The following is an 11,621-nucleotide window of genomic DNA, read 5'->3' on the forward strand; positions in this document are numbered from 1 at the left end:
TGAACTCAAAAGTTAATCTATTCTGTGATCTGGTGTCATGGTTGTTCACTCCAATCTGAACTAAGGTGATCATTCAAGAAAGATAGCCCACAAAATAATAGGTTACCTAAGTACATTACAATTAATACATTCTCAATCATGTATTCTGTAATGGATCATGCTTTTGTGTGCCTTACAATTTCCAACAAAGCACAGGCAGGTCATGAGTAACAAACAAATATTTATTTACAAAATGTACAATGATATCTTAAAGATTTCCCTTTAAATGTAGGCTATTAATTTCCTTGATACGTACAGACATAAAAGCTACTCACTGATATTTGTCAAATAAATGTGTGTCACACTCCTAACAGACTCTCTGTCTCATAGCATCCAGCCAACATGTCACAGACACGTAAGTCGGTATTCTGTGTTTCCATTGAGAAAGTAGAAACGACAGATGACATGCTAGACAGAGAAGGAGACAGGAAGAGTGAAGCATAGAGGAGTACTGACTGAGTTGCTGGTATGTGAAGCAGTTTGTAAGCTATATCATTTAAAAAGACTACTTAATTGAACATACATAAAAACTAAGGCATTAAAGTACAATGCTCTTCATACAAAAATAGATAGATGGTCACTGCTACATTTCAACTAAACTTCCTGCTGATTGATATAAATCATTTGAATGCTGTATTTCTTGTGGTTACAGATGCATCTTTATGTATAGTCACAAAAGAGTGTTAATATGGTCAGAGTATTATTAATACACAAATTAACACATTTGTACAACTCTCGCAGTTACCGAACTCTTACAAAACCTAAAGACCATGACCATGATGGATATTTTCTTTTTCTCCCAAAGAGATATCACATTTTGAGTGGCAGACTTTTAGCTTATTCACAGAGTCAAATGACAACTTTTATTGTCTGTCCTGTGCTTTCTGCTTCAGTCTATCCAAAGGTATTTAAAGGCACATAAGTCTGCTGTGAGCACGTTGAAGGACTGTTGGAGGGTGTGTGTTTGCCAGAGGTTTGACGGACTGTTTGCTTTGTGTCTTTATGGAGGGTTGGTGAAGGACTGCAGGGTGGGGTTATCTGGATTTCTGTGCCCTGGCTGCGTAATGTGTGTAAAGGAAGTTGTTCTAGCTTGTATGTGTGACTTAGCACCTGGTTGAAAGCCTCAGGTGTGTGGTGAATGCAAGCCTGACTCAGAGCCAAGCTGAGGATCTCTGTCTTCTCCTTGTAGAAGCGCAGCTCTGTGCCTCGGCGCCGGGCTAACACCAGCTCCCTCTGTGCCACCTGCAGCTCCTCCCCGAGTCGCCCAGGTGACCTCTGCTCCCGCCCGAGCCAATCCAGAGCCAAGCTGCTGCGCATGTACTCATCAAGTCCTCGCTGGGAGTAATATGAAATCACACTCTGAGGGGGAGAAAGACAATAAGCAATCATCATTATGTAGCAGCAGAGATACTGATATTTTATCAAAGTTCTTGGCAAGATCTGCACCTGTCGAGAGCACTGCCTTTCCCTCAGAGCCTTCAGTGTCCCGTTCCAGTGCAATAACTGAAAAACTGTCATCATCTCCTATAGAGAGAAATAGAGGTGGAGAAAGTGGTTGAGCATGAAACAGACGTGCAAACCCATAAGTAATGACTTCAATAACAAACCCAAAGATGCAGCTCTGTGTACGTATGTCTGACAAAGATAACATATTATGTGCATATTTCTTGAACCCACGCCTAAACTGTGGATGAATGGTTTGAAAGGATATTGTAAATCTTTATGCAGCAGGTAGGTTTCACCCTGATTTATAAAACAGTGTCAGTGACATTAGTGTTAAACAGAGAAAGTCCATACATTAACTGAAATTGATCCAGTGAGACAAACATGGAAAATATGACACGTACTTTGTCTGGGGGTTGAAGTCCATGTTGGCCTGTTTACTCTGTTTCCAGCTGTACATCTGCCCTATGCTACTTGTTCATCTGCCTCTCTACAAAACTGTCCGATGAATCCTCCATTGACTGTGTGCAGAAATTATATTGACTGAGGCATAGATATGGTTTATGCTGTGTGTGCAGAGATTTGAATAAATACATTTCAATGTCTGTGTATGTACGTGTGCGCACAGATGGGAGTGTGTGTATTACTTGGAAGCTCTTCATCTCTACGAGCCATGCTTTAGCAGGATAATGAACCCATTTCCTCCTACTAATAGCCCTCTGTCTGCAGACATATGCTTATTTACACAAAGACAGAAATATTAGGTGTTGCATACCATGCTCTGGGACTAAAGAGGCAAAAACACAGCTAGGGGTGTAATGATAACAATGGAGGGTAGAATTACCAAACAGTGCTTGTGATTTTTGTTATGTCTGGCTTAATAATTCCTAATTATGTAAAATGAGACTGCTTTAATTTGTGGTCCAAATACACTTATTTAAGATCCTTTAGTGCAAAGTAATACTTCACAAACCCTGGAGCCTTTGAAGCAAATAGATCTTTCACACGATTACCACATGACCCCACATGATTTATGAGCACAGTTACAAGAAAAACTGCATTTTGCCATTAGGCCTTAGCTTTGTTTTACCTGGAACTCCAGCATGGTCCTTCCCATGTAGGAGTGGAGCAGCAAACTGTAGGTCCCTATACTGGTGCTTGAATCACATGAATCTTCTATAGAGACCTTTGGAGAGAAAACAGTGCAGGTCAGCATTCATGTTGGGACTAAACACTCTCCTGCTGTGTCATTCCTATAGTCTGGCTTGTAACAAGGTGTGTTAATGTGTGTCTGCACTGGCTCACACTCACAGCACTGTCTGTGGCTGCCTGCTGCAAACTCTGAGTGATGAACTGAGGGTTGATGCGCCGACACGGCAGCTCGTTTACAAGCGAGTTCATCAGAGCCACACGGGCTGCATCCCTCCGAGCCTCTGCCTGAGTGTCACACACCTGGGGATGAGGAGATGATGAACGTGAAGGATTTAAAATGTCAAAAAAAAAGAGCACAAAAAGAGAGGGAAAAGATGTGACGGTCTGCTGATGACCCAAATTCTGTAATTGGGCACCCACTCTTAGTTCCATTTTGATGATTTTACACTTCATTGTAGCTTATCACGGGATCTGAACTCAAATCACCAATGAGATTAGGACATTAGAGGCATTCACACATAACCAATCACATGCCTCCTCTGAGCTGTGGGTTGCTGTCTGGGTCACAATGAGCCCTTTGAGAGGCATTTTGGAATTTAAATGGAACAACATCAATTTAAAACAACCTTTCAATACACACACTTTTGTGTGTGATTGTGTGTTTATTCCCACTGAATGGCCTTCAAGTTTTTCTTGTAAAGCCCTTACCTCTGAATGTGACTTAGTTTGATTATTTGGCTATTTTACTTCATAGTTTAGATAAGAGCTATTTAGTGTTGCTGCAGCCAAATGAAGAGAAGCATTTACAGATTAAAAACTACAATTACCATCTTACCAACTGTATGTGTAGTAACTAATATTTCATTTGAAACCGCCACACTAGCCATTCCCACAGAATAACAAACTGTAAGTGGATGGCGTGCTTTTATTGTATTAATAAGTGAATTTACAGTTTCCACTCTCTCTGCAATTTAACCATCAAGACAGAAACATCACTTTCATCATGTATCTTAAAAATACCAGCATTTAGCTTACGTTTGGTCAGGTATGTGTACTCACTTCATCATTGTGATATTTCCAACTGCACTTGAAGGATAACAGTGTACGTTCTCATTGACACAGTGCAGGCATGTTAGATTAACTAGCAAGTGTAGACATCATGCCAGACAGCACTGATGATGATAAACACACCTTAAAATTGCCAAAGCAGCTTCCTCCAGGCAGGGTGACGTAGCAGACATATGGTGGACCAGGGGAAGGTGCAGACTCGTACAGCAGCAAGCTCTCTGTCTGGATGGCTGCGTCCCCAACAGAACCATCTGATTCACTGGAGGAACCATTTAATGGACTCATCTGCCTCTGCTCCCAGAAGTTATGGAGCATGGCAACTACATTCACTGCACACATATAGGAAGGACAAATGTCAAATGAAGACTGACAGTACTGAAAACATGCGTGACCACAACAGAACAGAAAGTTTTGGAGTGTAAATGGATGGGCATTTATCAGTTGTGATTGACTTTTAATATGTAAAACATTTTGATAACTCTTATGTGTTATCATCAGAAGTGAAAGGTTTCTTTTAGCCTCACTCTGAGAACATATGTAAATATGTGAATAAATGTTAACCTAAATATCCAAGCCAGACAATGTTTATTTAAGTAGAATTAGGAGCTGTAAGCACCACCCCATAACTTATAAAAATCAGCATTTTGTAACCCTTCGAGCATTTTGTGATCCTGTAATAAGTTTAAACCTTTCCTGTGTCCTTCACTGTGTGCCAAACAATTCACTTCAGCTCAGTCTTTGGCAGCAGGGATAAATTGGCTGTCACTTGCTGTAAGCATATTTTGCAGGAAATATAACAAAGTTTTGATAAAACAGTGACTTGCTGTCCTGTTTTATTTTTAATGCATCAATGTATGGTCAGTAGTTAACACAGATGTCAGTTGTAACAGTTTGATTCTTATACCTGAAACAAAGATGTGTCTATTTCCTGTTGAAACTAACATTTCTAAGAAGTTTCTCTCAAAGTTTCTCAGTTACTCACAGTCTTTGGGGCTGGTGTCAGTCTCGCTCTGTGACAGGTATGACATGATGCTCTCCTCCATTTTCACTTTACTCATCCTGTTCCAGCGTTTACTTCCACAGCGGCCTCACATTCAGGCCACTTTTGTCATCAAAATAGCACACATGGCCCTAGAAATGAGCAACCACCACCGTCATTGCAGCTCGATATGGGAACATCATAAGGAATAAACTCAAAATCTGAAACCCCCTCCACTCTTTTCATTTCTCCACCTCCTAAACCCCATTTCTCCCCTCCTCCTCCTCTCCTGTGTGAACATCTCAACAGGGTTTTTCTTTTGAAGCGGACCACCTTTGTCACCATCGCTGCCAATTAGCTCAACGGGCCCCTCACTCTTTCTACACATGCACACACACACACAGAGGTGCAAAGCTGGAATGCTGAGCCCCTCCCCTCGGGCTGTGCAGCTGCCTAATCCCTGAACAGACCCGGAAAGTTAAAGACCAGCACAAAGTTGCCAAATTGAACCACAAACGGCACAATGTCCATCTTGAGAAACAGGAATAATATGAATTGTTGTGTAGAAAACCTGGTACATTACTGGGTGCTGCTTTTTCTATGAAATACCCTCACCATCTAGGATCTACCCAACATGTAGTGTCTAAGATGTGTGGGGGTGGGATACTTTTGACTTCACACACTAGTTTAAGCCCACGGAGGCCAGACTCTGAGCTCCATTCAGCCTCTTCAATATGAATGGCCATTGTTCAAGTCCGAATTCACCCGCACTCTGAAAGCCTCCTACACTTAATTGAACCAAATTCTGAGAAAGAAGTGGTTTCCTGGCTCCCAACTCTCATCTTTTACATGTCATGCCTCACTCCATATCAAGTCTTGTCAGTGTGACACAGCCAAGAGGTGTGGGTCTATTTCCTGCACCTTTTTACATTGAATGTATTGGCGTGTTCAGGCGCATTTATGTTCCCACACACTTGTGCCAGGCTCAACTTTTTTTTGATCGGTTGCTCGGAGGGTTGAGGTAGCAATCTATTCAAATTACCATAATAGTTGAAGCTCTCCGAACCAGTGGAGTTCAGCATAAATAAAATTTCTTTTGTGGCCATCTTGGAGGTTGATGTGAGTATCAATTAAAAAGAATGCACTCACTTGACAAGTAAACACTTTTGGCATAGGTGCATAAAAAAAAAAAACTATTTAATTTTACTCATTCGTTAAACCATGTTAAACTGGTCATGATTGGCCAGTTTAGCGATGAATAAACAGAGAAAAACACACAATGTTTAAATGGTTTATTATCAAACGGCTTCATTATAGTAATTAGTTGATATATACATTAGACTGTACGTTGAACATCATGGTTCATTAAAGTTCAATTAGAAAAGTAGTAAGAAGTTTCATCACTCTTCTCTCGTGTAACAGTTGAGTAGTTGCGCTCTCTCTTGCTGAATTCTTCCATCAACTATCACCTGTTTCCAACTCTCCAGACAAAAGAGCAGAGGAACCATACAGCGTGCATGTTAATCAAACAAAAAGCATGTTGCAATTCTGTTTGTTCATCACTGCAGTTCCATTTATCCCCAGAAGGAGGCGCTCTCCAGACTAGACTTGATGTTATTTTGGTTCTCTCTCCTGGATTTGGTCACCAAGTTGGCCTCTCCCTTCTGTAGACGTCTCCTCTGTGCTGCCTTCTGCTGTTTGCTGAGCTGCTTCCGCACCTTCTGACGGACTACCTCCTGCAGCACACACAAACAAAAACGACAGCAGGTTGCAACAGATGAATGTCTGTGTTATGGTGTCTCTAGGTCACACTCAGTGCAAACACTATGTGAAAGCTCTTGAGCAACATCTACAGGACATTCCAGTTTTTCTCCAAAACTGTGTATTAGGACTGCTACAGTGAAATGGTGAAATTTCCAAATTGTAATCCTTTGAAGTGATCACCTTAATCAGAGTGTTTGTATTTCGTAATCGCACTGTATTAGTGTGGCTCACTGTCCCCTTCACCCTGTGCGTGTCTGTGTTTTACTTACTGGTGGTATGGTAGAGCAGCTCCCTATGCTGCCCATTGTGGCCTCACTATCCGTCCTCCTCCTACTGTGTTCTGCCATGTGTAGAAGACTGTCTGAGTCTCTGCAGGAGAAAACAGAGAAAAAAAATCAGTTGCTATTACGAGACATTTTTCAACAAAGCACAAATTCATTGTTGGGGTGATTTTTAACAACCCTGCGTACAATGACACAAATTATGCCTTATTTTTGTCAAATTCAAAATCATTTAATGTCATTTATCAAGGTTAGAGGCATTCCTATTAACAGACCTACATTTGTTTGTTTGCTCTGTAGGTGGAGTGTTCAAACTTCATCATCTTATCAATTGTGCTTTATTTTTGATAATGGATTATTTCAACTTTCCATTGTGTTTACCTGAAGGGTTTGAAGTCTTTGTTGGAGGTAGAAAGGTCTGCGAGCTCTGGACACTCATCCTCTGCCTCATTCAACTCTTCCTCCAAGTCCTTCTCTGTCTCTTCATCACTTCTAGGAGCAGGTGCTGTCTCAGTCTCTGTTCGTTCTTCCTCTTTTTCACTCTTGTTGTCCTCATCTTGTATGTCTGCATGTGTGTCGCTGACTTTCAGACCTTCGAGTTCCTGCATTGCATGCTTATATTCCTCCATGTTGACGCTGTCTTCTTCTTCTTCTACTTCCTCGTCTGTTGCCTCTGCATCATCGCTCTCCCCCTCGTCATCTTCCTCTCCCTCAGGTCCAGCTGGGTGTAGCAATGCACCATCTCTCTCCAGGTCTCTGGTGAAGCCGCTAGCTGAGACTTCGACATCTAGAGAGCAAGTCCGCCTGTAGAAATAACAGTGACACCAAATCATATCTTTAAATTAATGTAGTAAAGCAAGACAATTAACAATGCAAAATGTCATTTTTCTAAATGTTGGGACAAATACTGAACAAAGTAAATAAAATAAGAAACAGAGAAGACAATGTGAGAAGTTTTTCCATGGTTACACAAAAAAGTTTACTGTATGTATTTAAAACATAATTTTCATTATACTTCAGGGGTTTTATCATAACTAAAACTGATTCATTTGAGCAGTTACCTGATGTCTTTAAAGGTTGGGTAGAGCTCGCTCTCGTAATTGTATCGTTTTGCAAAGAAATCTCTGATACACTTCACATCTCTGTCAAAATACCTATAAACAAAGTTTGGAAAAGTGAGCAACAGTTAAATCGTTTTGTTTGCTTTATACATTTTTAGCTGTTCAGTCATTTTCAATTTTATTACAGAGACACCAACCATTCAGCATTAGCATGTGAGGTGGACACCATTTGAGGGAAGTCAATCATAGTTATGTGGTCCTGGTCATCCAACATAAGGTTGAACTCGTTAAAGTCTCCATGAATCAGGCCATGATTGGCCAGTTTAACGATGAGCTCCATGAACTCATTGTATAGGGATGGTGGATCCTGCAGCTCATGCACCTGACACCTGAGAGAAAGACAATATTAAAATGACAAATAATAAAAGGAACAAAGAGTAGGAAGCATGTACTATTACTAGTGTTATATATTAAGCAAGAAAGATTGATGGCTTCTTTACATACAGTGGATATCCATTGATGAGCTCCATCACTACAGCATGTCGGTTATAGTCCACAGGTTTGGGAACTGGAAAGCCTCGATCATACAATACCTGAAAAATTAGGAGGTGACTCAAAACATGCACCACAAAAAACTGGATTCCTACAGAACATCTTGTGAATTGCTGGTGACATTTTCTTTCTATTCCACATTACTTAATACTTTCTGTGATTCGTTCCATTACCTTCATGTAGGCAAACTCCTTCATGGCAGAAAGGCGAGAGAGGTACAGCCAGGACATGTTCTTTCTGTGTTTGTGGTAATCCCTCTTGTTCTTCAAGTTCCTGAAGGAGGTGCGACCCAATCTGTGAAGCTTCAGAGCGTACTGCTCCCCGTTTGGACTTGCAACGATGTATATATCTACAGGAGTTGAAAACAAATAAGTATTTGTATGAACAAGAGTGGATGAGTTTCTAGCAGCCTGGAAACCTGACAGAGAACAGATGCCATTGACATCAACACCTAGGGAATCGGTCCACAGTTCGTTCCTGCTGAGTTAAGCTATGTTTTTTTGAAACACTACAGTTAAATAACACTTCTTAGGATGTCTTTATGGCTATGGATACAGTTGGGTCCGAACTCTGCACTTTTAAGGGGGCTGACCAAATTACTCTGGTACCACTGAGTACTTACTCACATTAGATCAATTAGTGTCAAATGTCAGTACTTTGAGAATGGGTCGTGTTGTGAATTCAAAGAAATCTTGATGAAATTCGTTATGAGGCTCTAGAAAAATCCCACCTAGTTTATCAACACACGGGCGTCTGAAATGTCTCTGCAATATTCTTGTATTTACTTTCAGATCAGCCTTTTTCTACCGTCAACGAGTTCGCGGAGCTCCATAATCAGTGCTATTCTTCAATAAAAACAAATCGACACAAAATCATCTGAGGATATTTGGACCTATTTGTACAGTGTATCAGTTTGAAATACTGCATAGAGGAACAATACAAGCAGAAACAGCCACAGTGAGTTGTTTGATAAAGAGCTGAAGACGACAGGCTCTTTCAGCAAACAGCACACCTCCAACAGGTAGCCTAAATAACTTATTATAACTTATTATTAATTTTTTATTGTTCTTTCAAGTTACACAACTAAATGTTCTAAATAAATAATGTTGAAATGGAGAGGTATGGACTACATTATGTATTACTGTTTTCTTACCTGACTCTTTCCCCACACCCATCTGGTTGCCAACAGAAATGACCACTTCTCTGGCGCACAAGGTCTTCAGAGCCAAGTAGTCATATCCTCCATAGTTCAGCCTGTAACCCTGCACAGCTGAAATACACACACACACACGTCAGATTAAAAAAATAAACCTACATGTCCCATCTCTACCAGGACTGGTGCAAGCATTCCTGAGAGTTTTCTTACTCTTTGTGCGTTCATAGACCACGAGTTTGTGTTTGACAAGCTCTCGGAGGACCTTGTTGCAGCCGCCGTGTTTGAGGCTAGCGATGGAGGATACAAGACTCACTGGAACAATCTCATGGTTCTTCATCCCCATTTCAACCTGTGTGAGGGGAAGTGCACAGGAAGAAACATAGAAGAGTGCTGGCAGTGTTACAACGGCTGCAGAGATGAAAGATAAACTGACATGAAATTAACACTAGGGTCTGGGATTGTGGTTCTATTGACGATATCACATTGAACAGGTATTCCACTGCTGTTACATATGAGGGTCAGTTTATTGGTCCTGTAGGAGGCACTAACGTTATTTTACCCACAGCAACCACAACATATAATAAAGCAACTGTTGATAAGCTGCGGAGAACACTGGTTGATATATGTACTTGATGTAACGTTAGCTCACGCTGTGTTGTGCTGCTATTATTATAACAAACCGACCAAAGCTAGCCTAGCACAGGCTAACTCAGCTGGGACAGAACAGCTAACGTTAGCTCGCTACTTACTGCTGTGAGGACCCGGAAGTCATCTCGAGTTAAGTATCTCAACACCACGACGTTCAGCTTCCCCATGTTTCAACCGGTTAGTTTGTTTATTATTACTGTTACTTCTTAAGCTCGGTTGTTGGCATTTTCAGTAAACACACGTGCAGGCGGATGGTTGAGGAACGGAGAAAGCGTCACTTCAGGTTTACGCTTGACGTCATCTAGACGTGTACCCGGAACACAACCACAACCCACACTATTTTGCACAACCTATGTTAAGAAAGTCTGAGAGTAGACTATTAATAAAATGATTTCAGTAATATTAATTAATATATATATAACATCATGTATGCAGTAGTGCAACATTTATTATCACCTTGTGGCGAAGGGCTGAAATGCAGGAGATATTTTCAACACAACATAGACATTTTAACTTGACATACACAAGTGTAACTGATCACATGATTAATTTCATTAATTACTGGAGCCATAATGTATTCCACCTGTGCTTTCCTGCTATGCCTGCTGTTAAAAAGGTCTGTTGTGCTTTGTCCCCAATGTCATTCTACAAACTAATTTCTACAGTGCCTACAGTTTGTAGTATAGCTACAATAAAATCCACTTACCAATGTGTACTAACAGAACCACAATACAAAACAACATGTGCACTGACCAATGTCAAGCAATCTGTGTATTAGGAATGCCACTGCCAAGAGATTTACAGTAATAATAATGTTTTTTTTCCTTTTCCTCAACTTTCAAAACCTTTCTTGTTTCACCACCAGCATGTTATACATGTTGTGCATCTGTGAACAATACCATTTAATCACATTATGGGACAACAGTGTTAATGAACACCCCCCACAAAAATGAAGTCATTTAGTTTACATACTGACTTTTTTTTGTCACTTTTTGAATGTGAACACACAACATTTTTAAAACCGTCAAAGCATTTCTGTGTTGTATGGAACAGCTGCAGTCAAATATTAAAGCCACTTTCCATTGTACACCCACAGAGGTGTTTTCACTAGTTGTCTGATTAGACCTCTTCTCAGTACTGTGTTGGTGTGTATTAAACTGTGCTTGACTGACATCTAAAGTACCTCACTCTCTTCATGTTGCACCAGTTGCGGTGGGGCAATGTAATCTTTTATGTGAGAGCATATATTTAGGTGACATTAGGTAATTCTCCACATAGCATCAACCAACTGCAACCTGAGCAGAGATCTAATCAGCCAGATTAACTGAAAACACCTCTGTGATGGGCAGAGCTGTTTTAATCAAAAACACTACTTCACTAGCCAGATATGTCAGAAAATGTGGATAAAATTACTGGTTAACAGTGGAATAGTTTTCACATTTTCACAGTGGACATTTTGACATGTCACAGTAGGACAG

General features: G+C 40.6%; 2 protein-coding genes across 3 annotated transcripts; both read right to left on the bottom strand.

Annotated features, from left to right (window-relative positions):
* Nucleotides 1-225: 225 nt before the first annotated feature.
* LOC119892118 (protein limb expression 1-like) lies at nucleotides 226-4,882 on the bottom strand. 2 transcript variants are annotated; one of them, XM_038704226.1, is made up of 6 exons: nucleotides 4,685-4,882; nucleotides 3,826-4,031; nucleotides 2,794-2,934; nucleotides 2,573-2,668; nucleotides 1,486-1,563; nucleotides 226-1,398 (listed from the first exon to the last, which is right to left on the bottom strand). In XM_038704226.1, exons 1-6 carry the CDS (start codon nucleotides 4,758-4,760, stop codon nucleotides 934-936), a joined length of 1,062 nt encoding a protein of 353 aa, XP_038560154.1. In that variant the 5' UTR covers nucleotides 4,761-4,882; the 3' UTR covers nucleotides 226-933. The 2 variants fall into 2 exon arrangements, with proteins under 2 accessions (XP_038560154.1, XP_038560153.1); XM_038704225.1 differs by having other exon boundaries at nucleotides 226-1,563.
* Nucleotides 4,883-5,958: 1,076 nt separating this feature from the next.
* Nucleotides 5,959-10,422, bottom strand: riok2 (RIO kinase 2 (yeast)). Its single transcript, XM_038704159.1, has 10 exons — nucleotides 10,245-10,422; nucleotides 9,706-9,844; nucleotides 9,493-9,609; nucleotides 8,513-8,688; nucleotides 8,292-8,380; nucleotides 7,985-8,176; nucleotides 7,788-7,880; nucleotides 7,108-7,530; nucleotides 6,715-6,814; nucleotides 5,959-6,417 (listed from the first exon to the last, which is right to left on the bottom strand). The coding sequence occupies exons 1-10, from the start codon at nucleotides 10,308-10,310 to the stop codon at nucleotides 6,256-6,258; spliced, it is 1,557 nt and encodes a 518-aa protein (XP_038560087.1). The 5' UTR covers nucleotides 10,311-10,422; the 3' UTR covers nucleotides 5,959-6,255.
* Nucleotides 10,423-11,621: the final 1,199 nt, after the last annotated feature.

Source organism: Micropterus salmoides, unplaced genomic scaffold, assembly GCF_014851395.1.
Source record: "Micropterus salmoides isolate LMB-PRFRI ecotype aquatic unplaced genomic scaffold, ASM1485139v1 Ms_hic_scaffold_7, whole genome shotgun sequence".
NCBI classification, from domain to species: Eukaryota; Metazoa; Chordata; class Actinopteri; order Centrarchiformes; family Centrarchidae; genus Micropterus; species Micropterus salmoides.

What these genes read in the sequence shown, in the direction of transcription:
- riok2 (XM_038704159.1), bottom strand. Translation starts at nt 10,310, where the DNA reads ATGGGGAAGCTGAACGTCGTGGTGTTGAGATACTTAACTCGAGATGAC. An exon ending in GGTCTATGAACGCACAAAGA is followed by an intron (nt 9,610 to 9,705) that starts GTAAGAAAACTC and finishes TGTGTATTTCAG; the next exon opens with CTGTGCAGGGTTACAGGCTG. An exon ending in CCAACCTTTAAAGACATCAG is followed by an intron (nt 7,531 to 7,787) that starts GTAACTGCTCAA and finishes TTATTTCTACAG; the next exon opens with GCGGACTTGCTCTCTAGATG.
- LOC119892118 (XM_038704225.1), bottom strand. Translation starts at nt 4,760, where the DNA reads ATGAGTAAAGTGAAAATGGAGGAGAGCATCATGTCATACCTGTCACAG. An exon ending in GCTGCTTTGGCAATTTTAAG is followed by an intron (nt 2,935 to 3,825) that starts GTGTGTTTATCA and finishes CCTCATCCCCAG; the next exon opens with GTGTGTGACACTCAGGCAGA. An exon ending in AGGCAGCCACAGACAGTGCT is followed by an intron (nt 2,669 to 2,793) that starts GTGAGTGTGAGC and finishes TTCTCTCCAAAG; the next exon opens with GTCTCTATAGAAGATTCATG.